Genomic DNA, 27,866 nt, shown 5'->3' with positions numbered 1-27,866 from the left:
CGGGCAATGCCCGTCAGTGTTAGCGATAGGCACTGCCTGTCGTTGACTGTAGGGACTGTGCCCTATTTATTTTAAATATATTAATATATATTTATACGTTTATATATTTATTTTAAATATATTAATAAAATATATATTAATTAATTATTTTAAATTAATATATAAATTTAAAAATAAATATAGATTTTAAAAATACTTTAAAATATAATTAATTTATAGTTATTTAATTTTACAACATTAAACTAATCAAGAAAAAAATATTTTACAATCAAGAGAGAAGAAAAATGAAAAAAATTAATAAAAATAAATCAATTAAAATTATTTAAAGAATAATGACCAAAAAATAAATATAATATTTTTAAGAATTTGTAAATTTATTATTAATTGTAGAAGAAGAGATAAAAATGTATTTTTTATTTTTTAAATGATTAATAATATTTATGTTATAAATAAATATAATTTTACTAATTAATTTAAATTAAAAAATACATATATTTTGTAAACTAAAAATGATAAATATTTTAAGAGGAAAATAAAATCAACAATCATCTGCGACGGACAGTTACCTATAGCAGATGGAGAATTAGTGCCGAGTGATTGTTAATCGGCGGAAAATAAATTTTTAAAAATTAATTTATTTTTTTAACTAATTTAATTAATATAGTTCTTTTATAGATATTTGATTTTACGACTTCACATTAATTAAAAAATAAGTATAAAACGTAAAGAACTAAGAAAAAAAATAATAGAAATAAAATATTAAAGAGTAATTATTTATTCCAAGTGCATTTAATGCAGCTCAACTATCTTCAGTAGTTCAATTGTCAATTATAAATACTTAGATGTTGTTGTATTAACTTACGAATTCCTATATTTTATCTCTAATGCTTTAAATTGACACAATTTTTCAATTACTATTGTTGCATTCATTATTATATATTTATTTTGTAAGCCTTCAATCAATTGAGAAATATTGTCATTGAGAAGTTTAATTCTCATATTAATTATCTCAATTGAGAAATATTGTATTTTCAAAACAAATTTTAAATTTAATTTAAATATTTTATAAATTTCACATTAATTTTTTATTAATATTTTGTTAAACATTAATTTCAGCAACATTACTAAATTGCTGAAATATATAGCATGACATCATATAGTTAATGATGAAATTTAAAACAAGTGAAACGTATGTATCATCTAAATATCGTGGTTATTATTTTTATTTTATCTGCATATTATTCATTTAAAAAAATAGGTATTCGCTAAAGGATAACATATTACTCAATATTGAAGATCAATATTGTAACAACCCTAAAGTAGGTCCAGGTGTTTTAATACTTGATGTCAGTGTATTAGCAATTAAAATGTTGGACTAAGTATTTTTTTTAATACTTCATGTTAATTTCCTTGGTAGCACGCAAATAATTTTAGATTACATAATTTTATTTTATGGTGCATGGAATCAGAAATTTAAGTGAAAGGGGCATCAATTAAATAGTTAATGAAATGTCTAACCCAAGTAGAAAAATTAAGCCTGGTGGGCTTGGAATATATGTATATGGGATACATGTGATTTGGGCTTAGGCCCATGGTGAGAAATAATTTGGAAATAATGGGATTGATGGTGTAATAAGAAAATGGGGAAAAGAAAATAAATGAAGTAGTATTTGTCAATCAAGCCCCTGGATATTTTTGTTTGTAATATGAAAAGAGGGTCATTTCAATAAATTCTGGAGCTGGCGTGCAAACCTGTACGCACTCATTTTTCCCAACAACTTCTATGCACAAATCTCCTATTTTAGTGTAATGTGTATCCTCACTTTTTGAATGCACTATTCCATTGCTCCTTTAGTCCATCTCCGTGCTCTTTTTCTTCTTCACAATCTCCATCTTATTCCATCATTTCTGTTTGCTGCTGTTGTTTGCTTCACGTGCGCGGGTGAAACTTCTCTCTGATTTTGCATTCTCAGCAGGCAAGTTCTTCTGCACTTCCACGTTATCTTTCAGTGCGAGCTCTCTCTTAGATATGATATTTTACTCTTGTGTTTAATTTTGATGATGAAAAATTTCAAATGTATTTTTTTCTCAATCAAAGCATATGGTTTGGAAACAAAAATCAATTTCAAAGTGCTTTGTTAAAATGATCTATGATCTTTTATATTATTCGGAGATTAGCATAAACAAGTTTTAAGATCTAAAAAGAATCTCCTTGAAATCGTTGGTCAAAATAATTCTAAGGCAAAAGACCAACTAGAACATGTTTTTGAAAGTGTGTTCGTTTTAAAAAACTATCTCCTAGTATTTTGATATCTAATATCTCTTGGTAATGAATGGTTTTGATAAATGACTATATGAAAATCAATTTCTACTATGTAGATTATATGAATGAGAAAATGAATTTTTAGTATATAAGTTTTGAAGCAAGATATGAAAACTTATAGAAGAAATATTGAGTATGGTTGAGAGTGATTTGTTTCAAAATATACTTTTGATGATCTCAACTTGCTTTCAAAATAATTAAAATGAGGATTCAAAAGAATCAAATGAGGATTTGATAAATTTTTAATCTTTTCAAAAGGATAGTCGACTATGTTTTTCATTCTGTTGACTATGCCTCAAAATAGTCGACTATTCAAGGCATCTGTCGACTATTTTTTCCATCTGTCGACTATCGAGTAAGGATAGTCGACTATGACTTTTGGTCTGTCAACTATTGTTGTTCATAAAATTCAAAAATTTCTTCATATTTCTGCATCTGTCGACTATACAAATGTGTCTGTCGACTATTGTAAATTTTGTGTTATAAGATAGTCGACTATTCGTTTTGTCTGTCGACTATTTCTTGCTTTACTTGTAAAAATAGTCAACTATACATTTCTTCTGTCGACTATTTCTTTTTGCAGAAAGCTCCAACGGCTATTTTTTCAAATCCCAACGGCTCCAAACGGCTATATTTCTCTTTAACTTTGTGGGACACTTATATATACATGTCATGGATGATCAAGAGGAGGCCAATGGATGGAAATGAATTGATTTGAGCTTACGATTTATATTCGTTTGTATTTACAGTGTTCTGTACTTTCATTGTTATACTTTTCTCTCCAAGGCGTTATTCTATTATTGTTAATACATTCATTTAAGCCTTGTTTAATCTTGATAGATATTGTAACTAAGAGATTCATCTCTTAGATCCTCTCATATTCTATATTTCTTATTCTTCCTAGCTTGTATAGCTAGAGGGCCCAATTCAGTGGGAGATTTTGTAATTCCTAGTCTTGGACTAGAGGACCTACTTGGTTTAAGTAGGAGGTTTTAGTGGATGGTTTGAAAAATCCTTAGTGAGGAGCTAAGGTAGTGGATTAGGCTTGGGTTAAGCCGAATCACTATAAATCTTTGTGTTCTCTCTTGCTTATATTTCTTTTTATTTGTTTATCACTGCTAGCATTTCATTATCCTCACATGCATTGAGTTTTTTATTTTCAATCAAAAGGATTTCAAAGTTCTATCAATTAAGTTTTTTTTTAAATAACCAATTCACCCCCCCTCTTGGTGTGTGCCATAGAACCTACTGTTCTAACAATTGGTATCAGAGCCTAACTCCTTGTTTAAAGGTCTAACAACCTGAGGAGAGATCCATGGCTCTTAAGGAAGGTTATCCTACAAATGTGGCACCTTATTTTGATGGCTCAATTTATGATTTTTGGAGAAAAAAATCTGTATTTACTTGCAATCCATTGATTTTTATTTGTGGTATATTGTAGAAAAAGGATTTGTTTCAAAACCTAAATCCGTTTGGAGTGAAGATGATAAAAACCATTTTGTTTTAAATATCAAAGCCATGAAAATTTTGCATCAAGCTTTGCATGAAAATGTTTATGCAAAAGTTTCTAAGTGCTCTAGTGCTAAAGAGATATTGAGTACTCTTGATTTATTATATCTTTCTAACAAATGTTGTGAGAAAGTTGATGAAAATTCACAGGTTGAAAATTCATTGAATCATCAACAAATAGAGGAGAAAGGAACTTCTCGTGCCTCTAGTGAAGAAAGCTCAAACATGTGTTTCATGGTAAATGAAGAAGAGGAGGTAACCTTTACTTCTACTCTTGTTAATGATATTGATCATGAGTCTAGTTCTTCGTATGCTTATAATGATAACAGTGAGAATGATTTTTCAAATGAAGAGTTATTGAATGCTTTGAATGATTTATATGAAAACTTTGAAAAACTATGTTTGAAAAACAAAACTCTTCAAGATCAATTAGAATTGTTGTCAAATGAATTGGAAGCTTTAAAATCTAAAAATGAATATTTGCTTGCTTCCAATAATGAACTATCAATGAAAAATGATTTGAATGAAAATCAATTGAAATCTCCTAATGTTCCTTTAAATGAGAAACCTATTTCAAATAGGAAGATTTCAAATTATTGTGATCATGTTAAAGGTGTTAAAAACTTTCATAATCAAAGAGCAAATTTCAAAAGCTCATCTATACACACCTCTCATGATATTAAATGTTTTCATTGTAACAAGTTAAGCCACATTGTATCTAGTTGTCCTTTTAGGAGGAAATCATCTAGTGGTCCTAAAATGAAATGGATTCCTACAGGAACTAAAGTATCTAATACTTCCTATATTAAACCCCAAGGATCCAAGTATGTTTTGAAACCTAAAAATGATCATTTTAAGAGGAATGTGCATAAGGATAAAAGGAAAATGTATTTCAAACGAAAACCCTTTGCTACACATCCTAGTCATTGGTATCATTTTGAACATAAAGGTTTCATAACAAAACATCCACATAAGCTAAAACAAGTTTGGGTTCCTAAGGAGGAACTCTATGCTAACATGGGTGAACCCAAGGTGATTTGGGCACCAAAAGCTTGTGGATAGTGTTTATGTAGGTTGCTTGACATCCAAATGAACTTTAAAGAGAAATCTTTATGGATGGATCAAGCATAAAGGAAGGAGGAAGTGGACAAGAAGATCACTCCTCATTTTGCCAACCAAGTGTAAGAAAGATTTTATTAATCAAAATCTTGGTGGTATGCTTCTATCCCTTAACTCCCTATGCTTATTAGTTTTTGATAAAAATGAATGATATGCTTGCACTCTATTATGTTTTGATATGTCATTGAGTGAGGGAAGAACGAAGTTTGTTGATATATGCTAGAAATACTTTCTTGATAAATGCTCCTATGCATAACCTAGCTAGCATAAGTCAATTATGTGATAAAGATATGAAGTATGCTTTAATGATAATTCATGTGAAAATATCTTGTCACAAATAAAATGAAGATCATAGAAAATAGGATAGAATTTGTGTATAGACTTATTCTTGTCTAGTATAAGAGAAATGCCTAGTATAATCCATATCTCAAATATTTATCTATGACATAATAGACTAAGTCATGCAAATATGAATATGCTTCTATAATCTATCCAAACATGATCTTGTTGAGAAAGTGCCTAAAGCACTACAAAAAAAAAAGAGTTTTAACGAGGGGAAAAGTGGTTGTTAAAAGTCAATTTCCCTTCGTTAAAGAGTTTTAACGACGGAAAAAATCCCGTCGTCGCCCTTCGTTAAAGCTTCCGCCGTTAAAAGTATTAACGATGAAAAAAAAATATCATCGTTAATATAAATAATGAGGGCATAAGTCCCGTCGTTAAAACTCATAATAACGACGAATATTCCCGTCGCTATAACAATATGTGTGATGATTGATAATAATATATAACGATAGATATTCCCGTCGTTATTGCAATATTTACCAATCACTAAATATAATATCAACGATGGATATTCCCGTCGTTATTGCAATGTTTACCGGTCACTAAATATAATATCAACGATAAACATTCCCGTCGTTATTGCAATATTTACCAGTCATTAAATATAATATCAACGATGAATATTCTCGTCGTTATTACAATATTCACTCGTCACTAAACATAATATCAACAATGAATAGTCCTATTATTATAGCTATATTTACCAATCACTAAAAATAATATCAGTAATCAATATTTTCGTTGTTATGTATATATTTCTCTGTCATTATTATTATTATTACAATTTTAATGACTATTTTTACTATTATATAAGAATTTATTTTGTACTTAATAATTTTGGCAAGAGAGATACTAATAATAAAAATATCATCACATTAATTTAGTAGAAAACAAGTTATATACAAAAATGATCATCACTTACATTCATTATGTATTGATTACAATCATCATAAGAGCTTCTATACCCTCCACAATCATAAAAAATGAGAAAAAAAAAACTATGAGTTTCATATTATTCTAAAATCTCCCTATAATGAAAATCAAAAAATTATTACAAGTATGGCTAGAATTCACGTATTATTCACAACTAATACCAAGAGTTCTTGCTCGACTTGTATCTTCAAATACCTGCAAATTGCAAAGAAAAAGAATTATATTACTCGTCATTCTCCATCATTGTATGATGATCTAAATTACATAAATCTCATAAGTCATAATGTAATCAAATATAAAAGCAAAAACAAAATAAACTTGAATTCAAAAGCTAATATTTAACAACTTATAATGCATCAGCTCTAAGAATAGAGATGTCTATATGTTTGTTGCTATATGGTTTCACTACCAATAACATAGTCTAACCAGACATAAAATAAAAAAATAAAAAAATAAAAAATAAAAACATTTCTATTTCTATTTCATAACATTTCTATTTCATAATATTTAGGCCTTTAAATTGGAATACATCTGAAAGTGATTCCTAGAAAGAGCAAATGGACATCCCAATTTAATGACAATATATATATATATGCTAGAGGCCATAACAAATTGTCTTGGTTCCGTCCTGCCACAGCTGGACTCAAAAGTGAAAGTGTTCTATGTAAACTCAATCAACCAAACTATTTCAGCATATATCAACACATATATACCATCATCATAAAACTGTTCCAACTCATTCAAAATTCCAACATACTTTCAAGTGCAATATTGAGCTCAGAAGCATGCTGACATGGATATGTGGACATTTAAGAGCACAGGAACCAACAGTAACCAGTAGAAGCAAAGTAATTACCTAGTTTAGCCACCACCAAATGTACAAGCATGCTAATAACTCCATTAATGGGGAAACAAGAATAGAAGTAAAGTTTCTTTTGTTGACTTACATAGCCCTATAATTATAAGCACATCTAGAACTTCAAAGGTTAATCGCTTTCCTGAATTAAATTCAGAAATCATCAACTGCAGTGTATTTTTTTCAACTTTTTTTCTCACAAACTTAGTCTTTGTCAAGGTTAAATGATGTTGGCACTTTTGAGTCTCAACTCTTATATGGTAAGGTAAAAAGGGAGGAACTTTGGAGTCTCAACTCTCAGGTCAAGCTACAGTCCAAGAGGTAAAGCCTAAATATTGATCACAAAGAGTTGAACACAAATAAACAGGTAGAGCATTTTTCATATTATTTTGAAACTCAAAACTTCTTCTACTATTCTTAAACCAACACTAAGGTGAAAGCACTGTGTTTCATCTTTCATGTGTTGAAAATCAGCTTCCGGGTGTGAAGAGTAAGCCAAACTGACCTGGTCCAATAAGCTTTAATTGATTCTGTTCCATAGTAGTAACCGATTAAAATTATAGCTTTCTAAGATAAAGCTACAGCATATGCACTTTGTCCTCAAGAAACAAGGTTCAAACAACTGCACAAACATATTGGCAAATCCCAGCTAAAAGCATATTTAATTACCAATTCAAAAAAATTAACTGTCTGCACAAATAGGCCACTAGAATATTCCCCCTAAAAAAACTAATTTATTTCCAGTCGGATCAGAAACTCTCACTAAAATACATTAGTACTTCAAGAAGACTGATGGATCTTGATAATATGCTTGTGAACAACCTGTCTTTCTTAAGATCATACAATGCTAACTTTGTCACTTTAACTAACAGAAATCCACACCATTCTCTAAGTCCAACTCCTAAGAGTCTGTCATACACTTTGAATCTATTACTGTAGCAATATTTTCTATCTTAATGAGTTTCAAAATTTGACAAACCCATTGATTTACATGATTCTGACTAGAAAGTGAACAGTTATTTAATGTTGAAAAGCACACATAGAATTAAGCATCTGGTATTCTTTTTGGTATTGCTTCCATGCCCCGTCCTCCCCTCTCATCCATATATCTTATTATTCATCCTTAGAAGAGATAGCCTGGTTTCTTCTCCAAGTGCTGACCAAAAATCTACCAATGTATCAACAGAAAGTTTGGCAGTGTGCAGGGCACATGTTTCCCTTGTGCCATGCCCTCTGCCATAACCAGCCATGCTGGTTATGGCAGCAAATACACAAAAACTAGAGATTAAGAGGTTTAAGAATGTAATACCTGTTTTGTAAAAAGTTACAGAAAAAGCTGTCATATGGTTTAGCTTTGAACATTTTCCTGCAAAAAAGTTTAAATCAATTAGTTAAAAAAAAAAAAAAAAACTTTAGGATCAAAACTATTAAGTGAAAAGAACCTCCTGAACATTTTCATCAAGAGTAGATGGTTTTTGCATAAAAGATTCAAGCCTTTGCAATCTGTCTTCAAACTCTATAATGCGCCTCTTTAGGATGAGATTTTCTTCATCCTTATCATTAAGTTTAGTTTGAAGCTCTTCCATCTTCTTTTTGCTAGGATCTTTAAAGTTTTTTCGTTTGATTCCACCGCCATACCCAAACACATGGCTGTGACGTTGCACTCTAAAACATTTTTCAACTACCTCAATATTAGAAATTGTTGGATCTGCCTGAATGGTCTCTAAAATTTGATCCTGCAAAATTTAAAGACTTACAATCGAATGGGAAAATAGTACTCAAAGAAACTTTAATAAAAGTTAATAGTAGAACATACATATTTTTCTTCAGCTTCAGGCTCAACCAACTTTCCATTCTTCTTTCGAGTTTCAAAAAAGATCTTTCCCATATCAGGTGGATTACCCTTTTTCCCTCCCTTTTGGCAATTATATAGAAAATTATCAAAAAAATTATATTGGACATTGAACATTGTAAATAGATAAATTGGTATTTATTACCATTTCATAAATGATTTCTCTATGAGGCTTACTACCCGTGCGATGAGGCATTGAAGATTTAGCTTTATTTTGAGAGGCTTGAGAGCTTATTTTCTATATGAGAACCAAAAAATAATTATCATTAGAGACATGTAACAGTAAAGCATCACAACATAAAGCCATTTTGCATTTGTTTTTTTTTAAAATTAGATCATACCTGAAAATCCTCAGTTAAAAAGTGTTTAGTTAGAGGCCATTCCCAATCCTCCTTATCCATACTTTGTGGCTTATTTTTCAAAGCCTCAGCTACAGTTTTGCAAGGTTTAACATACATAGTATTTAAACTTGATCTCCAATTCGACCACAAAACATTCATATGCTCCAAGGTGTGGTCACGATACAACTCTATGTCAGGGTTCTCAAATTTTTCCTATTAAAAATGATGTATAATTAGTAAAATTGTTAGGACATCGAAGACTATCTTAATATGATATTAAATTTCTTTACATCTAATAAGACTCTAAGGCTTCTATAAATCCCTCAAAAGGATGACAATGTTTTAAGTAAACAAATAAAAATAAAAGATAGAGTAAAAAGAATAATTTACCTTAATCGCTTCCCACATGTGATTTTTTTCATTTTCTCCAATCTCTTTCCAAGCTTTCACTCGTACAGGACAAATGGTTCGATCACGCACAACTCTTCCCAAGTGCCTTGACCAAAATTGATGGTTCTCCCCCACTGCTCGATTGTTATAGAAAATAATTGGAAGCTTTTCCCCAGATTTGAGCCCAGCCACTTTCTTGTTTTGGTTTTTTCCTCGAACTTTCTTGTTTTGAGTATTAATTTCACCTTTTAGAATTTGGAAAATAAAGAAATATTAAAATAATTATAATTAAATATAAACCAAATTAAGACTTGAATACCATATACTTACTCTCAACAACTTTTTCTAAGGTAGCAAACACTGGTTCACCTGATTTACCATCATAAGTCATAGGAGTATACTTTGCAACAATGTAATTGCCAACAACTCCTACTGGTAATAGGAATTCCTAAAGAATTTTGCAAAACCATTCAATATTATAAATCAAAATCACAAGTCAAAATCTGCACAACAAATTAATTTGAAATCAAAAAAAGTAGTATTGCATAATACATGCCTTTTCAGTGCTAGACATGCTGATCTCTTCAAGACCATCCTGAATATCTAATTGTGTAGTAGAGGTTTTATACCATTGAACTACACTAGCAACTTCAGCCCCTCCAATAACAGTGCCAGTAATGATTATTTTATTATTTACCTTGAGATCACCTTGTATCTTCAAATTTGTTGCCTTTGGAGGTTCTAGTAATTATGAAATGCATAAACAATCAATAAACATTTGATAAAATTAAAGAACATGGTAAATATAATGGTAGAATGTAGAGAATAATGTAGAAAGATATATACCAGGACTTGCATAATCATATGGCAGTCTAAAAGGGACAACATCCAATTCTTTATCTTCCTCAACATAGACATGGATGTCACTTATACCTTTGTGGTCATTAAACATAGCATAGACATCAGCATCCCCATTTAGTTGCTTCCCATCCCCATAGAAGATTTTCACACCAACTGAGTATATGTCCAAGAATTTTCCGCATATACTTAAAATGTCAATGAAGGAGCTACAATCTTGTTGGAAGTCATTGTCTATATAATGTAGTTCACCAAAATGAACAAAAAGACGATGGGATGTGAGTTCACCTAAAAAAAACAAATGCAATTCAATCATTAGAAGTTTAACAATTTAGAGAAATTAGAAGTTGCATAATATTTACCTGAACTAGCACCACTTGAACCTCCTCTTAGCAAATCTGTAGCACCATTTATATCTCTTCTTGGCTTTAATTGTTTTAATCCATGAACTTGTCCCTTAGCCAATGCACCTGGGGCTATAAACTTGTTTGCCTTGGATGGCAACCTTTTTCCAGCTATGATCTTTTGCATCTTTTACTTAAACCTGGAATAAGACAAAAAAAAAAAAAAAAAAATACACTTTGATTTAAAAATAATACACAGAACAGATTAAAGTGCTAGAAAAAAAATAAGACTTTAGAGGACATTTTCACATATATATATATAATAGCTTACCTTTATGAAAGACAAAATGAATTTTCTAACATCTTCTTTTTCTTTTCTTTCTTTTAGTTGCCACTTCAACGGCCATTGGCTCCACATTTTCCCTTGCCCAATTTATTTCATTGTCTATTGTAGTTGAAATGGGATTTGCCTCTTTATAATTGAATGATTCCCCTTGTTGATATGCTTCACTAACATTATCCATTTCATCACAAATGTCATCCATTTGTAAAGGCAAGTCATAAGAATCACGTGGTTGTGTTTTCACAACAACCTGCCAACCTTTGTTGATAGTGTCAATGGCATAAAACACTTGGAATGCTTGGTATGCCAAGACAAATGGCTCATTTGTCTTTAACAAGCGATCACTATTTATAGTGGTGAAACCATACTCATCTACTTTGGCCCCCTTTTCCTTATCATGCACATCAAACCATTTACAACGAAACAATACCACCCTTCTACCACCAAGATACTGCAACTCAATAATCTCAGTTAAGATTCCATAGTAATCTATATTTCCCATTTCAGACCCAATGTCACCACTCACAACCACCCCACAATTTTGTGTTCTAAATCCTTTGTCATGACATTCTACACGAAACTTATACCCATTCACAACATAACCATTGAAGCAACAAACTGATTGGGAGGGACCACGTGACAAAGAGAGCAATTCCTCTGTAATTTTACGATTGTCATGTTTATGTAGCGCTACAACCTACAAATCACAAAATAAAGTACTATTTTAATTTCAATATATGCTTATTTTGAGTATTATAAATATGTTGAAACATGAATTTACTTACTCTAATTTTAAACCAATTAATAAACCTTCTATCACTTTCCTTATTGGACATTTGTAATGCTGCTCTAGCTTGGAGTTGCAAATATTCCCTATATCATATAAAGAATAAGATGCAAAAATATTAACAATATTAGCACAAAAGAATGTTCATAAAAGAAATTATTTTATTGATGATGACATACTCTAAAAAAGGTTGAACTGCATCACAATTCTTTAGAACAAAAAGATGAGCTTGTTCCCACTCATCCATGTGAAGATCCCGAGTCATGCCAGATCCCAATGCACGTCCAAGTTGTGAAAATATTAATAAATCACTTTTGTGTTCTTGACTTCCAGCATCATGATTTCGATTAAGGCGATTGAACTTTGTCTCAATGTTAGTGAAGTATCTTGAGCAAAGTGTCATACATTCTTTTGCAATGTAACCCTCTGCAATTGAGCCCTCGGGACAAGCTAAGTTACGAATGAGTTGTTTTAACTCATATAACTCTCGCTTAATAGGGTACATCCATCGATATTGGATAGGTCAAGCAATTTTGGCTTCAAGGGCTAAATGAATAGGCAAATGGACCATCACATCAAAAAATGAAGGGGGAAAGTTCTTTTCCAATTTACAAAGAGTTGTGGCAATTTGAGATTCAATTTGCTCCAACTCCTCCACCCGTAAAGTCTTTGCACCCAAAATTTTGAAAAACAAAGACAATTCAAATAATGGTTCACATACTGATTTGGGAAGAAGACCACGTAATGCAAGAGGAAGTAAGTGTTGTAGGAGAACATGACAATCATGACTCTTCAAACCTGAAATCTTATGTTCTTTAATACTAACACAATGTGAAATGTTAGATGAAAACCCATCTGGCACTTTTAATTGCTTTAAAAACATACAAAATGTATGCTTTTCTTCATGAGTTAATGTGTAAGTAGCAGCTGGCAACACAAACTTATCTCCTTTTTGTATTGGGTGCAACTCTGGTCTAATATTCATTGCTTCCAAATCAAGACGAGACTTAACAGTATCTTTGGTCTTCCCTTTAATGTTCATAATTGTTCCAAGCACATTATCACATATGTTCTTCTCGATATGCATCACATCCAAATTATGCTGCAACAAAAGACTACTCCAGTATGGAAGTTTGAAAAAAATGCTTTTCTTATTCCAATTATCCCTTCTATTATCATGTGAGACTTTGGTCTTTTTACTAGCATCTTTAGATAAAATGATCCCTTCAAGATCTTTCACCTGATCTAGAATGTCCTGACCAGTAAGATGTTTTGGTGGTAATCCATACTCTGTCATGCCATCAAATGATTTCTTGTCAATGCGCCATTTGTGATTTATTGGAAGATAACGACGATGGCGCATGAAACATTGCTTTCTGCTATTGTTTAACCTCATAGAAAAGGCATCTTTGTTACAACAAGGACAAGCTAATTTACCCTTAGTGCTCCAACCTGACAAGTTTCCATACGCAAGAAAATCATTAATGGTCCATAGTAAAGCTGCATGCATCTTGAAATTCTGGTGAACTGATGCATCAAATGTTTCAACTCCTACTTCCCACAGCTCTTGTAATTCTTCTATTAAAGGTTGGAGATAAACATCAATAGCATCCCCTGGTCCCTTAGGACCCGGTATGATCATTGACAGAATGAAATTAGAGTCTTTCATGCACATCCAAGGAGGTAAATTGTATGGAATAAGAAATACTGGCCAAATACTATATGAAGTTTTGGAATGTGCAAATGGTTGGAACCCATCACTTGCAAGACCAAGTCTCACATTACGAGGCTCTGAAGCAAAATTTTCATGCATTTCATCAAAAGATTTCCACTGTAAAGAATCAGCTGGATGCCTCATTACTCCATCATCTACTCTTTTGTCATGGTGCCATCTCATAAAGGACGCTATCTTACTGGACATGAATAGCCTTTGAAGCCTAGGCTTTAAAGGGAAGTACCGCAATATTTTTACGGGTTTTCTTTTGCCATTCCTTCCAACTTTGATTTCTCCATTACAATTATCATTTTTCCATCTTGAAGCTCCACATATACTACAAAAGTCAGACTTCTCATCTTTCTTCCAATATAACATACAATTATTGACACATGCATCTATCTTCTTGTACGAGAGTCCAAGATCTTGGATAATCTTCTTTGCCTCATAATATGAATTTGGCAAAGTCGAACCATCAGGGAGTAATTCATCATGTAATATTTGTAATAACATAGTAAATGACTCATTACTCCAGCGACCAAGGCTCTTGATATGTAATAGCTTGATTATAGTAGATAATTTTGAACTCTTAGAACCTTCATATAATGGTTGCTCCAAATTTGTCAATAGCCTATAAAATTTCTTTGCTTCATCATTAGGATCCTCTTTTTGCACATTATGGCTTGAGCCACCAAAATCTGCTTTATTTTTGTTCAAAGCATCTAAAGTAGGAAAGAAGTCCCTCATAATCCCATGAATCTCTTCCTCTCCTATGGTTTCTAATACATCATCTTCTTCACCCTCGCATTCAGATTCAGATTCAGATTCACCTTTCCTTTCTCCATGATGATACCAAAATGTATAATTTTGGACTATGCCATAAACTGTTATATGGGTTTCAACCACTTCATGACTTCTTTCATAAGTGTTATTACACTTGACACATGGACATCGAATTTCACAATCTCCCAACTTTTTTGAAGCATATCTTAAAAATTCCTTAATGCCAAACTGATATGTTTCACTTAGTCGATCATTAACAAGATTCATCCACTGCTTATCGGGTGCCATTGTAAATATCAACAATGATAGTAAACTGAGAGTTCCAACATCAAACAAAAACATAATGGGTTTTAATATATCAATAAGAATCAAATGTGTATATAAGTATGTCTAATTCAAATCTGCCATCAATCTAAAAAAATAGTGTTTTCACTAATTTATATTCAATTCCAGAAAGCAGAAACCTTTTAGTATGGGAATGTACGTACATACGGGCACATGGTTATAGATGCATAAAGAAAGAAAGAAAGGGACAGGTGGAGATGATCATGATTCATGCTCGGTTCAAATTGAAATTTTTCTACTGTAACGCTGCTTTCATTCATTTATTCACATTTAATGCCCCAAAACTATTTAAAAACGTATATCACACTAATATTTTATATTATTATTAATAGCAATATATATATGCCATAGTATAGTATCATGCATGTAATATTCAGAATATTAACAAACAAACAGTAGATATTAATGTCAACACTATAATGTTCATTATGATAATCTATCTAATAAAAAATTAAAAACACAAAAGGAAATTAAAGAGCTAAAACAGAATGTTACAATATTGGCATTAGACTAACATTTTGAGCCTTACACCTAACAACAAAATCCTTCGGATTGTCCGCCATCTCTAGCTTTTTTTTTTTTTTTTACCAATATTTTATAACATATTATAGCAACCAACTTCTCTTTCACCCATCATCATCTTACATTATATATATATATATATTATTGTGTATGAGTACATTACTGGGTTGCACATGGAACGACAGGAAAGAAGAATGGAGAAAGAGGCTCTATCATTACAATATATTATATATATTCTAGACACATCTCACAGCCTCCATCTTCCCTTTACTTACATTCACATACAAATATCTTATTCCATATATGTATTTACTAAAGCAATAAAATCTAATATTATATATATATATATATATATTGCATTTGGCAATCCTCACTCACCCACTTTTCCATTCCAATTGCAATTCCTCTGCAATGCTATTTATTTATTTATATATATATATAATATCGGCAATGCTATTTATTTGTACATGAAACAAAAACATTCTGCACATACAACATAGCACTTTGACATGATACATACATTTTTTCCTTTAATATTCACACCATTTGCGGCGCTATATATGCAATTTAAACCATTCAAAAATGCAACGAAGATGAAATAAACGAAAGTAAATATATATATAAATACCTCTATTATTTTTCAAAACTTTTGTTTCCTTTTAAAAAAAACAGAAAATAAATAGCCAACATTCTTTATCATTTCCATAATTTTGAAACAAAAAATAGAAACTAAAATCAAAGGTGTAACCAAACACCCTTCTCGACACTTAAATTATACCGCTTCAGACCTACGGGTAGAGTAATAAAGACTCGCAAAGTCTTTATCCAACTGCAGAACAAATGTTATCACTGTCAACCTCACAAGCAAGTTAAAGAATATTACTACGAACTGAAAGCAAGCACCTGTTAAAGCATAAAGCTTAAAGGCAAAGAGAATGGCCTCATCATCCCAAATCTGCTTCAATTACTGTAAAATTGAAGATACGTCGAATAGCTGTGTAGAACAGGGAAAAACTATGTCCATGGCTGACGAACTCTATGGTCAAAAGCAAGCTAAAACTGAAAAATAAGTTTAGTTTCTCAGGATCTAAAATTAACAGAGTGCAGAACAGTATAGACTTTAGGTATCTTATTTTCCCAGCAACCAAACAGAGAGCATAGGAAGTGAAAGCAACAGAGAGCGGAAATGAAACTTCTTATGATGAAGTCGCCAAATATGGAAATAAATCAAAAGGAATCCAGGAAGCAATATATATTTCTGGATCCAACGGATAGCCCCGCCAAAAAAAAAAAAAAAATCTCGAAATCACCTTCAATCGAAACCTCCAAAACAGGAAAACTTTTCTCAAATTCTTCAAGAACAAAATCACACCAGAGATCCACTATTAAACACAAATCTGATAACAAATCTTAGTTATTATGCTCTTATGATATAAATACTTCAAAAGTAAATCACGAAACGTGATTACAAATGCAATCCGATTGACGTTAACCACAAGAGAGTTCAATACATCCAAAACAATTTTAAATTTCTCAAATGCAAGACTTCAGATTATAATAGAACAGCGTTGAACCTTAGGTCAAGAAGAATTCATAAAAATATATAAATATGCATTGATGTAAATAAACAGCTCGAAATGTACCTACCTGGAAGAGAAAAGAGTTCAACCCTTCGCCTTCGATTTTAATATTTGTCAAAATTTCTATGTCTCCGTAAATACGAGAGAGTGGCTGATGAATCGCTGGCCTGGTAGTAGTTTGAAGCTCAAAGAAATAGGAAAATTTGGATTGACGGGAGAGGCAACTTCAGATTTGGATTTGGTAGCAAGGGAAAAGAGGTGGGGATTAGGACACAGGAAGAGGCTGTGAAGGAAGATTTTTAACGTTATGAAGATTATGAAAAAAGAATATTAAGTGTAAAGAGAAAAATTAATAAAAAATATTATATAATTAGAACTATATATATATTTGGAGGGAAATATTTTTGTTGATTTTTTAAACTCAATAACGATTGGATTTTTAATTACTAGTGAGAAATTCAGAAAATTGTTGTTAAAAAATTAATTTTACACCACATTTAGCGAGAGTGTAACTAAGTTCTCGTTATAATTATGAAAATTATGCTTTTAACGACGGGGTATTTGTCCTCTTGCTAATTTTCTCTCGTTAAAAGCCTTTTTTTTTGTAGTGAAGCTTGAATATGAAAAACATTTGTGAGGCATCCATAAAAGGCTAACAATAAGTATATCATCTAAGTCTTCAAATAAAATTTCAACCTCTAGGTCTCTAACCTTAATCTATCTATATCTTCTTGGACCTTTGAGAATCCAAAACCTAGATGAAAAGCATTATTCTCTTGTCATTATAGATGACTACTCTAGGCAATATCTCTTGCATCTAAAAGTGTAACATTTAAGAGATTTTGGAATGATCAAATCAAGCACTATTGTGAGGAAAATAATATTAATCATAATGCTTCTAGTGCTAGATCATCTTTACAAAATGAGGTAGTTGAAAAGAGAAATAGATCTTTATAAGAAATGGCTAGAATTATGTTATGTATGTAAATCCTTTGATCTAAGCCATTAAAACCTCATGCTAAATAGGGATTCATCAAGGTTCATCTTAAAAGAAAACCCATATAAGTTATAATTGATGATATTCGTGTTGAAGCTCCTAAACCTATAAGAAGAATGATCTCAATATGAAAAATTCTCATTAGATCAAAAGGGATTCATAGATCCCATCCTAAAGAAAACCCTATGTAGAGAATAAGGATAGTATTGGAGATCCTTTCAAAAGGTTTTAGGACAAGAGCATCCATTAGAAATGAGTGAGAATTTGCAACCTCCTTGTCTATATTTTGAAATCTATCTCTACATTTCAAATCTAGGATTATCATTTGCATAAAGGGATTGTCTTTACACGGTTGATACCTTATCGTGCCATTTCAAGGTCTTGAGGTTTAACAAAGCCGTTGCCTTCACCGGTGACATTCTCTCATTTTGAAAAACTGTTTAAAAAAGGGGGAAATCCTTTATTTTTCCAAATTCACCCCTTCTTGTGGAAATTAGCTTCAAATCCTAAAGATCACCCAACCATATGAACCAAATAATTGTTTATAATCAAAATGGATAAAAGAGGAATAGAGCTAGATTAGTAGCTTAAGGGTATAGTCAAGAAAAATGGATAGATTATGATGAAACTTATATCCCTATAGTAAGATTGGAAGTCTTGAGAATATTGTTGGCATTTGCATGTCACAAGAAGTTTAAGCTATTTCAAATGAATATTGAAAGTGCATTCTTTAAGTGGTTATAAATGAGGAAATGTATGCGGAACTAACTCCCAATCTTAAGAATCCTCAATATGAGAATTATGTGCTCAAACTCTCCAAGGCACTATATTGTTGAAAACAAGCCTCTAAGTCATGACATGAAAGTCCTAGCAAGTTTATTCTAGAGGAAGAATCTAAAATAGGTCAAATAGATATAACATTACTCTAAGCCTCATAGCAAGGACATTTTATGAATCTACAAATAATCTATGTAGATAACATTTTATTCAAATCCTCAAATAAATCCCTATGGAATCAAATTGTCATTATAATGCCAAGGGAAATTTGAAATAAGCGTAATGGGAAAGTTAAAAACTCTTTTAAAGATTGCAATCTAGGCAAGAAGATAAAGGAATTTATATATCTTTTCAAAAATACATCTTCTTAAGAAATCTAATTTTCTTCAAAAGCAAATTAGTAGTCACTCAAAAGAGTAGTACATCAAGCCTAGACAATGATGAGAAATGCCAAATGGTGGAAAATGAGCTATATAGACATATGATTGGACCGTTGTTATATTTAATAGCTAGTAGGATGAGCATCATATTTAGTATTTGCCTATATGCTAGATTTTAATCCAATCCTAAGAAATCCCATCTTGGAGGCAAAATAGCTAAAAAGAACACTAGTGTTCCATGACAAGTTATAAGAAATTTCCTAGTGTCTTTGTTTAGAAGGAAGTGAATTTTCATTCCATTCTCTTTCACTAAAAGTGATTATATAGTTGCTCGAATCCTATGGATGGAACAAAAAGACTATGGCATAAATCCCCACAATATTCCAAAACAAATGTGCAAATACAAATGCTATAGCCCTAGCAAAAATTCAAGGAATCTTGCTGAAAAAGAAAATATCAAATGGTATCATGTCCAAATCTATTGGAAATCAAACTCTAGATAAATCCCCATCAATCCTTGAGTTCAAGTGATTTTATCTGAAGAAGTTTCGATCCTTCATGTCTCTCAAATCTATCATTGGTTAAATCAAAGGGCTTTGCCGTCAATCTCTTAGATCTTAAAAAATTGATGAATAATATATTCTTGATGGCATATAGTATTCATGTCTTGAATCATTTATAATGCTATTTTTCTTGTATGAAATAGCTTGATTATCTTTGTGTGACAAATGAATACTTGAGTATGAAATCATGCTTTATTTGCTAAAGGATCATCTTGCTTCTTGAAGTTATCTATATGTAATGATCCTATGTGATTACAAGTATGGCTAAGATTATTAAAAGATAAATGTATGTTCTTAAAGCCTATCGTTAATATGTCTTGCATTAAATCTGCCATAACTTGTTTAGATTTATACTTTTGGATGACTACTTATTCTTTGAACATATATATATGAGTGCATGTGGTTCATTCCTCAAATTTATGATCATTGTCATATTTTACTCTTGCGAAAATCATTTGAATTGAGACAAATTGCTATTCTATTTTTATATGAAAAATGTCTCTATATCTTAAAACCTCCCGTATAAGTTTAAAGGGGAGTCTTTTTCAAAAAGAGTCTTTCTATTTGCTTGAAATGATCTATTTCACTCCTATATTGATCATTTAATGTATATGCCTCTTATATGATGAATGGCTATGCATTTGATCTAGTGCTTTGATTGTTTAAATATGAGTGATTACTTTGAAAGATATAGATTGACTCTAATATGATCATGAGTTCCCAAAATGGTATGAAATTTTTTTTTGCATCTCATGAAAAGTTTATATTTATATATATATGACGTGCTCAAAAATTATGTTTGATATTAATAATGTCATCTTAAGAGGGAGCTATCTCTAGTTCTTAAAACTATCTTTACTTGATTATGATTCATTTCTATTGAAAAGATTTTCGTTTAAGGGGGAGATTATTTATTTTAAGATTTGTGAAATCGTTTGAAATATTTTTATTTAAATATGAAGTTTTTCAAACAATCGTTGGGGGAGAGTTTAGAAGGGGGAGAGAGATTATCTTTTGATTCCAGGAAGATTCTATTTTTTCAAAAGACTTACCTTTTTAATTTATGACAAAAAGGGGGAGAGATATATGTTGAAATTGATTTTAAGTTTTGTCATCATCAAAAAGGGGGAGATTGATATTTTACTCTTGTGTTTAGTTTTGATGATGAAAAATTTCAAATGTATTTTTTTCTCAATCAAAGCATATGGTTTGGAAACAAAAATCAATTTCAAAGTGCTTTGTTAAAATGATCTATGATCTTTTATATTATTTGGAGATTAGCATAAACAAGTTTTAAGATCTAAAAAGAATCTCCTTGAAATCGTTGGTCAAAATAATTCTAAGGCAAAAGACCAACTAGAACATGTTTTTGAAAGTGTGTTCATTTTAGAAAACTATCTCCTAGTATTTTGATATCTAATATCTCTTGGTAATGAATGGTTTTGATAAATGACTATATGAAAATCAATTTCTACTATGTAGATTATATGAATGAGAAAATGAATTTTTAGCATATAAGTTTTGAAGCAAGATATGAAAACTTATAGAAGAAATATTGAGTATGGTTGAGAGTGATTTGAAAAACTTGCTTGTTGAGAGTGATTTGTTTCAAAATATACTTTTGATGATCTCAACTTACTTTCAAAATAATCAAAATGAGGATTCAAAAGAATCAAATGAGGATTTGATAAATTTTTAATCTTTTCAAAAGGATAGTCGACTATGTTTTTCATTCTGTTGACTATGCCTCAAAATAGTCGACTATTCAAGGCATCTGTCGACTATTTTTGCCATATGTCGACTATCGAGTAAGGATAGTCGACTATGATTTTTGGTCTGTCAACTATTGTTGTTCATAAAATTCAAAAATTTCTTCATATTTCTGCATCTGTCGACTATACAAATGTGTCTGTCGACTATTGTAAATTTTGTGTTATAAGATAGTCGACTATTCGTTTTGTCTGTCGACTGTTTCTTGCTTTACTTGTAAAAATAGTCAACTATGCATTTCTTCTGTAGACTATTTCTTTTTGCAGAAAGCTCCAACGGCTATTTTTTCAAATCCCAACGGCTCCAAACGGCTATATTTCTCTTTAACTTTGTGGGACACTTATATATACATGTCATGGATGATCAAGAGGAGGCCAATGGATGGAAATGAATTGATTTGAGCTTATGATTTATATTCGTTTGTATTTACAGTGTTCTGTGCTTTCATTGTTATACTTTTCTCTCCAAGGCTTTATTCTATTATTGTTAATACATTCATTTAAGCCTTGTTTAATCTTAAGAGATATTGTAACTAAGAGATTCATCTCTTAGATCCTCTCATATTCTATATGTAGTGGCTCACTACCGGATAGTCCTGCTAGCATAGGATATCCGAAAGGAGGTCATCACAAGTGTGATATAGAACAATAACATACAACACCATAATACTATCCTTAGATAAACTCAGCGGAAGCTAACATAAAGGTTTACAACATCTTAGACCATAGTCTAAACAAAATGAAATACAAGGGCACTAACAAATTTTACAACATAAAATTTCCTCACACTTGCCCTCATCACAAATGCTAACATAGACCATCTAATTTGGAAGGTCTCTGTACACTTCTAACCCTGGGCTTTAGCCCCACTGGGCTCGCCCTCAACCATTGCTCTACTTGTACCTGGAATGACATGAGAGTAAACAAGGTGAGCCACAAGGCTCAGCAAGTGTATTTATAAAGCATAGAGATATAGAATCAAAGGCAGGGATAATCAAGATAGAATAAACAACTCTATGAGAAGATATTAGTATAACGCGACTCATAAGTTTTCCGTTTACATTAATTTCCCATGCCGTGATTATTACATATATTATGTACTCATTCCCATGCTCATGCATATGCACCAATAGTAGGGAATTTTTCCACTTAATTCTCAAGGCTCTCACGGCCAATATATATATATATATCCATTCATGAATATATATGCATCATGAAAATACATCAACAAATGATAATAATTTGAGCCACGCCTTCTGGGTTGATGGCCACCTCACCCGCGTCAAGCGCTCATAGGATATCCTTTCTCATCCACGGACTTAGCCGTCGCGCAAAATAATAGGTGCGCAAATCAGTATAATCATGCATCACATATGTATATCCCCATTTCATGTCAATCCTCAATGATTAAGAAAAATCTCAAATCATGCTTAACATGCACAATTACATAAATTAAAGTGTGCACTATCTTATGATCACAGGGTAAATTTTAATACATTTATTTACTCATACTTATAGAAATGCCCAAAACAATATTTACGGTATATTTTTACCCCAATAATAATCGCAAGGAATCAAAATTTATACATGCAAGAAACACTAAATCTTGCATGACACTAGACCCTAATGAATAAATGTCATTCCTTAAGAAATGTAGGGTGACACAAAACCCTATTTAGATTTTTGCAATGTTCAACAAGAAAATGAATTAATATTGCAAGATTTATCGAAATAAGGAAAATAAAACCCTTTTATCCAACAATGAGGGTTATCAAGAATAATTCAAAAAAAAACAATGGAAGAACTATACAAAAAATCATAATTTTAAACGTAGGAAGGATAGACTACATAGGAAGAGTTGAATAACAACATATTTCAGAAATTTCCAGATTTCAAGCATATTTTCAAAAATCCAATCTGGGCTCAATATTTGGTCAATTACCACAAACGATATACCAAATCAAAGCCTAATGAGTCTAGTTTTTGGAACATCAACTGGATTTGAAATCGGAAATAACCACAAGGAGATATTTCACAAAAATCGAAACAAGGCAGAATTTGTAACAGTAATTTACAGAATTCTACATAGAATTCAACAAGGTTGTTATGGGTACAAATCATAACCAAAAATTTCAAATCTTATACCGAATCGAAGCCCATGAAGTCTATTTTATAGAAAAAATAAATGGATCACAATTTGGATATAACCACAGAGCATTATACCCCAAAAACCGAAGCAAGAACAGATTATTCAAAAATAGAGCAGAAAATTTCCAGATTCTGGGCAAGAATTTACAAGGATACTGTAGCCTCAAAACACAGCCAAAAATTCTAAAAAATTTACCAAATGAATATTATCAAGTCTAGTTTATACAGAAACAAACGGATCTTGAATCGGATATAACCACAGAGAGTTATACCCTAAAGAGTACAACAAGGTCAGTTTACTTGAAAGCAGTAAAATTTCCAGATCTTAGCAAGGATTTACAAGGCTATAACATGATCAAATCTTAGTCAAAAAATTCGATTCTTGTGTCTAAAATGAATCTTAAGATGTCTAGTTTACAACCCAATAAACGGATCTCAATTTGGATATAAACACAAGGAGTTATAGACCAAAGAACATAATATAGTCAGTGAATCCGAGAATAAGAATTTAAGAGCAACAACTTAAAAATGAAGGAAACAAGCCTTCTAAGATGGAAACAAGGTTGAAGAACTTGCATTAAAAGATAATCAAGAGAAGAAGAACTTACACAATCATAAGGAGAAGAAGAAGAAGAAGATCTTGAATTTGAAACAAGAAGGAAGGGAACTTGCCTTAGATGGTTGCAAATCCAAAGAGATGAAGACACCCCTTGAAATTGAAAATTCCATAGTCTCCACTTAAAGCTTCAATGAAGAAGAACAATGGAGGAAGAAGAGACAATCGGGAGAGGGAGAAGAAGAAGGGAACAAGAAAGTAAGAAGAAGAAAAGGAGGGAAAAAATGTGGGAGACTTGTCTCCCAACTCCTTTCAATCCATCTCCCTTTTAATTTTCTCTAATTTGCCCTTCATACTAACACACACAATTCACATATCTCTTACCCATTTTGGTCATTTTACCATTTTCTTAATTTTTTTTCTTTTTAATTAAGATACCATTCTCTATGCCCATGGCCCAAGCCCAAGTCAAAATATATAGCCCAAGCCCAAGTTAAAATATATGGCCCAATCCAATTAAGGCCCAATGGACTTTTCTTGAGATTTGGGTTCAACCCAATTCATTTACACTTAAGATTTAATTATTTATCAATGGTCTAATTCAAATAAGGCCCAAACCCATTTAGCCCACAACTTTGAGACTTTTTCACACCTAATATTATTTTCATTAATTTACCCCCATTACCAACTCATATAATATTTTTAACAATTAATTAATAAAGGCAACAACTCTAATGTGCAAACTAAAATACCCATAACACCTAGATCCACTAACGGGTCGTTACACTATATTTCTTATTCTTCCTAGCTTGTATAGCTAAAGGGCCCAATTCAGTGGGAGGTTTTGTAATTCCTAGTCTTGGACTAGAGGACCTACTTGGTTTAAGTAGGGGGTTTTAGTGGATGGTTTGAAAAATCCTTAGTGAGGAGCTAAGGTAGTGGATTAGGCTTGGGTTAATTCGAACCACTATAAATCTTTGTGTTCTCTCTTGCTTATGTTTCTTTTTATTTATTTATCACTGCTAGCATTTCATTATCCTTACGTGCATTGAGTTTTTTATTTTCAATCAAAAGGATTTCAAAGTTCTATTAATTAAGTTTTTTTTAAATAACCAATTCACCCCCCCTCTTGGTGTGTGCCATAGAATCTACTGTTCTAACAATTGGTATCAGAGCCTAACTCCTTGTTTAAAGTCTAACAACCTGAGGAGAGATCCATGGCTCTTAAGGAAGGTCTAACAACCTGATGAGCTATTCCCGAGCTCGTCCCATAAGCCTTTGAATGGGAGCTATATTTTACTTTCATTTACTTTAATACATAAATGTAAATAAGAAAGTACCCCCCATTTGGATTCAATAAAAATATCAAAAAAATCAAAATCCATAAAAATAAAAAGATAGAATTTTAGTTTTGATACAAATTTACGAACTTGCAATTTTACCACCATCGAAATACATAGTTTTCGTTTCTTGAAAAATTCATTAAAAATCATTTTTACAACAATGAATGCTAGTTATCAAATTACCGGGAGTTAGTTTTTCAAAATGAAGACATTTTCAAAATATGTTCTAATTGGTTATTTGCCTTAGAAAAAATTTCAGGTCTATGTTTGGCCAGCAATTTCGCGTGGTGTGGTCATTTGATTGCATGAGACCTAATCATGAATTTGAGCTATGAGCACGAATGCAAGTAAATGCATACTATTACTAGTTAAATGAAATCACAACAATCATATGATGGAAAAATTAGTTATTAAATTTATAATACTCCTCAACTAGTGAATCGAGATTTGATATTAAACATCATCTCTCAAAAACTATTCTTGTGTTATAAATTACATTAAGCATTTATGTGTCATAAATTACATCTTGAATGTGGTAAACGTTGTGAGGTAAGATATGTTGAACTTATCTGATGATAGAAAAGTACCCGGTGTGGGTAAGTGATGTTGAAAGTATGAACATCGTGGAATCAAGAATTTAAATATATGTGGTTGGAAAATGCATACATGATGCATACATGTACATGTTACATATATATATGTTTTGCGCACCTATTATTTTGCGTGGACGGAAAAATGGTACCCTAGAGCACTTGGCATGGGACGAGGTGGCCATAGCCCGGCAGGTTGGCTTCATATTTATTGTGAGGTTTTGTCTATGTGATACACTTTGGCATGTGTTGATTTATGGCTTGCGAGCCTATGAGATTTGATTCTAATATTAAATTTATATGCACATTTGTATAATAGTACATGGTGGCATGATACATTTGTAACACCCCGCCTTTCGGGGCATTAAATTATGCTAGGATATATATATATATATTTATTTTTTTATTTTTTACATCAAACATAAACCGGCAATAAATCCTCAACATGACTTTTATTTAATAACACTCCCAAATATAGTAAATGAATGACACACTTTAAGCATAGTGGAAGCTAGATCAGAACCTGTAGGGAACCTCGAAAACATAGCATATGTGGGTACATACATATCGTTTACCCACCATAACATTACAGATGATATTAAAATCTAAACAATATATCCGAATAAAATAGGTAGTCCTAGTCCCACATGGGACCCACAAAATTTCCACCACGATCATGCCTCAATCGCTTCCTTGCCCTTTCGGCTACTTGGCTCGCCTAGAATGTAGAATATTCCAAGGACATAATCTAATATCAGAAGATGAAAACTTCTAAGTGAGGGTTAGATAAATATGAATGAATGATGCATGATGCATGGACAATTATAAACATATACCCACAATGTAACTTCCCAGGCCCACTAGCCCGGCACGGAACCTTAGGCAGAATCCCGAACCTCTTGCAGGATAATCCTAACGTTGTTCCATTAATTGCCCTAGGGGAATTTCGGCTACACTCTTAGGGTAACATCCCAACCCCATGCTCGAGTTTCAATATGACAAAAACATCGTGTCATGCATATATCACGTTTTCCCATGCAATAGTATATGAACGAAAATGATCATAACATGTGAAAATATTATGCATAGCAAGGAAATCATATCATATATGAGTTATAGGGACAAAACCACTCACCTTTCACAGTTATCGGGATACGTCGAAAAATGTGCAAACTGCCTCGATTTGCATGCTAATCTTAAAATTCACAACAAATATTTCACCTCACTTCCCAAAGCACCCTAGGCAAGATATTTGTTTAAATAATCAATAAAACCTATTTTTCTTTAATTTTCTTGCCTTTTTCTCTATTTTTCTTCAATTTTTCCTTACTAATATTCCAAAATAAATACCTACACCTATTTTTCTCCAAATATTTTTACATAGGAAATTCTAAAATAATTTTCTAAACTATGTAAAAAAAAATTGCACAAAAAACCAAGCCCTCACGCGCTGGAGCGTGCTAGAGCGAGTGAGACTAGCGCGTGGGGCCCACGCGCCGGTCATTTTCTCAGACCACGGCTTGCCGAAAAATTACAAAAGCTATACCAAACGAAAGCCCATGAAGAGTCGATCCTAGGGGTACCTGAATGGGCTCCAAAGGAGGTCTAGAAGCAGGCCAACGGAGGCCTCGAACTCTCGGCCAGGTGGTCTGCCTAGGGTTTCGACGAAGCTTCGATTCGTCTTCGATTCTGCTCCGTTGCTCGCCAAATGCTCCAGATATGATTTTCAAGTTATGGGCAAAAAAAACCCCTTATCCTTGCCTCTCAATTCGTCCAAGATAGCCCTCGATTTGAAGCTTCTT

The 27,866-nt window shown here is 32.0% G+C and overlaps 2 protein-coding genes across 4 annotated transcripts; both read right to left on the bottom strand.

Moving 5' to 3' along the window:
* Positions 1-6,184: 6,184 nt before the first annotated feature.
* On the bottom strand, positions 6,185-13,913 carry LOC127813914 (uncharacterized). 3 transcript variants are annotated; one of them, XM_052355047.1, is made up of 14 exons: positions 12,177-13,614; positions 11,996-12,083; positions 11,199-11,907; positions 10,886-11,067; positions 10,512-10,811; positions 10,222-10,406; positions 9,996-10,113; positions 9,666-9,910; positions 9,276-9,488; positions 9,080-9,172; positions 8,899-8,997; positions 8,768-8,818; positions 8,392-8,448; positions 6,192-6,421 (listed from the first exon to the last, which is right to left on the bottom strand). In XM_052355047.1, the coding sequence occupies exons 4-13, from the start codon at positions 11,052-11,054 to the stop codon at positions 8,431-8,433; spliced, it is 1,491 nt and encodes a 496-aa protein (XP_052211007.1). In that variant the 5' UTR covers positions 11,055-11,067; positions 11,199-11,907; positions 11,996-12,083; positions 12,177-13,614; the 3' UTR covers positions 6,192-6,421; positions 8,392-8,430. The 3 variants fall into 3 exon arrangements, with proteins under 3 accessions (XP_052211009.1, XP_052211007.1, XP_052211008.1); XM_052355048.1 differs by having other exon boundaries at positions 10,512-10,679; positions 12,177-13,613; XM_052355049.1 differs by lacking the exon at positions 9,276-9,488 and having other exon boundaries at positions 6,185-6,421; positions 12,177-13,913.
* LOC127787669 (uncharacterized) lies at positions 12,521-14,782 on the bottom strand. The gene has a single exon (XM_052315726.1). The coding sequence runs from the start codon at positions 14,780-14,782 to the stop codon at positions 12,521-12,523; it is 2,262 nt and encodes a 753-aa protein (XP_052171686.1).
* Positions 14,783-27,866: the final 13,084 nt, after the last annotated feature.

The sequence above is a fragment of the Diospyros lotus genome, chromosome 12 (assembly GCF_014633365.1).
Source record: "Diospyros lotus cultivar Yz01 chromosome 12, ASM1463336v1, whole genome shotgun sequence".
NCBI classification, from domain to species: Eukaryota; Viridiplantae; Streptophyta; class Magnoliopsida; order Ericales; family Ebenaceae; genus Diospyros; species Diospyros lotus.
This window is presented reverse-complemented; position numbering and strand designations above follow the sequence as displayed.

Excerpts from the sequence above, each read along its gene's own strand:
- LOC127813914 (XM_052355047.1), bottom strand. The coding sequence starts at position 11,054 with ATGCAAAAGATCATAGCTGGAAAAAGGTTGCCATCCAAGGCAAACAAG. Across the intron at positions 10,812-10,885 it reads TTCAAGTGGTGCTAGTTCAG|GTGAACTCACATCCCATCGT; the intron begins GTAAATATTATG and ends TGTTTTTTTTAG. Across the intron at positions 9,489-9,665 it reads ACATGTGGGAAGCGATTAAG|GAAAAATTTGAGAACCCTGA; the intron begins GTAAATTATTCT and ends CATTTTTAATAG.
- LOC127787669 (XM_052315726.1), bottom strand. The coding sequence starts at position 14,782 with ATGGCACCCGATAAGCAGTGGATGAATCTTGTTAATGATCGACTAAGT.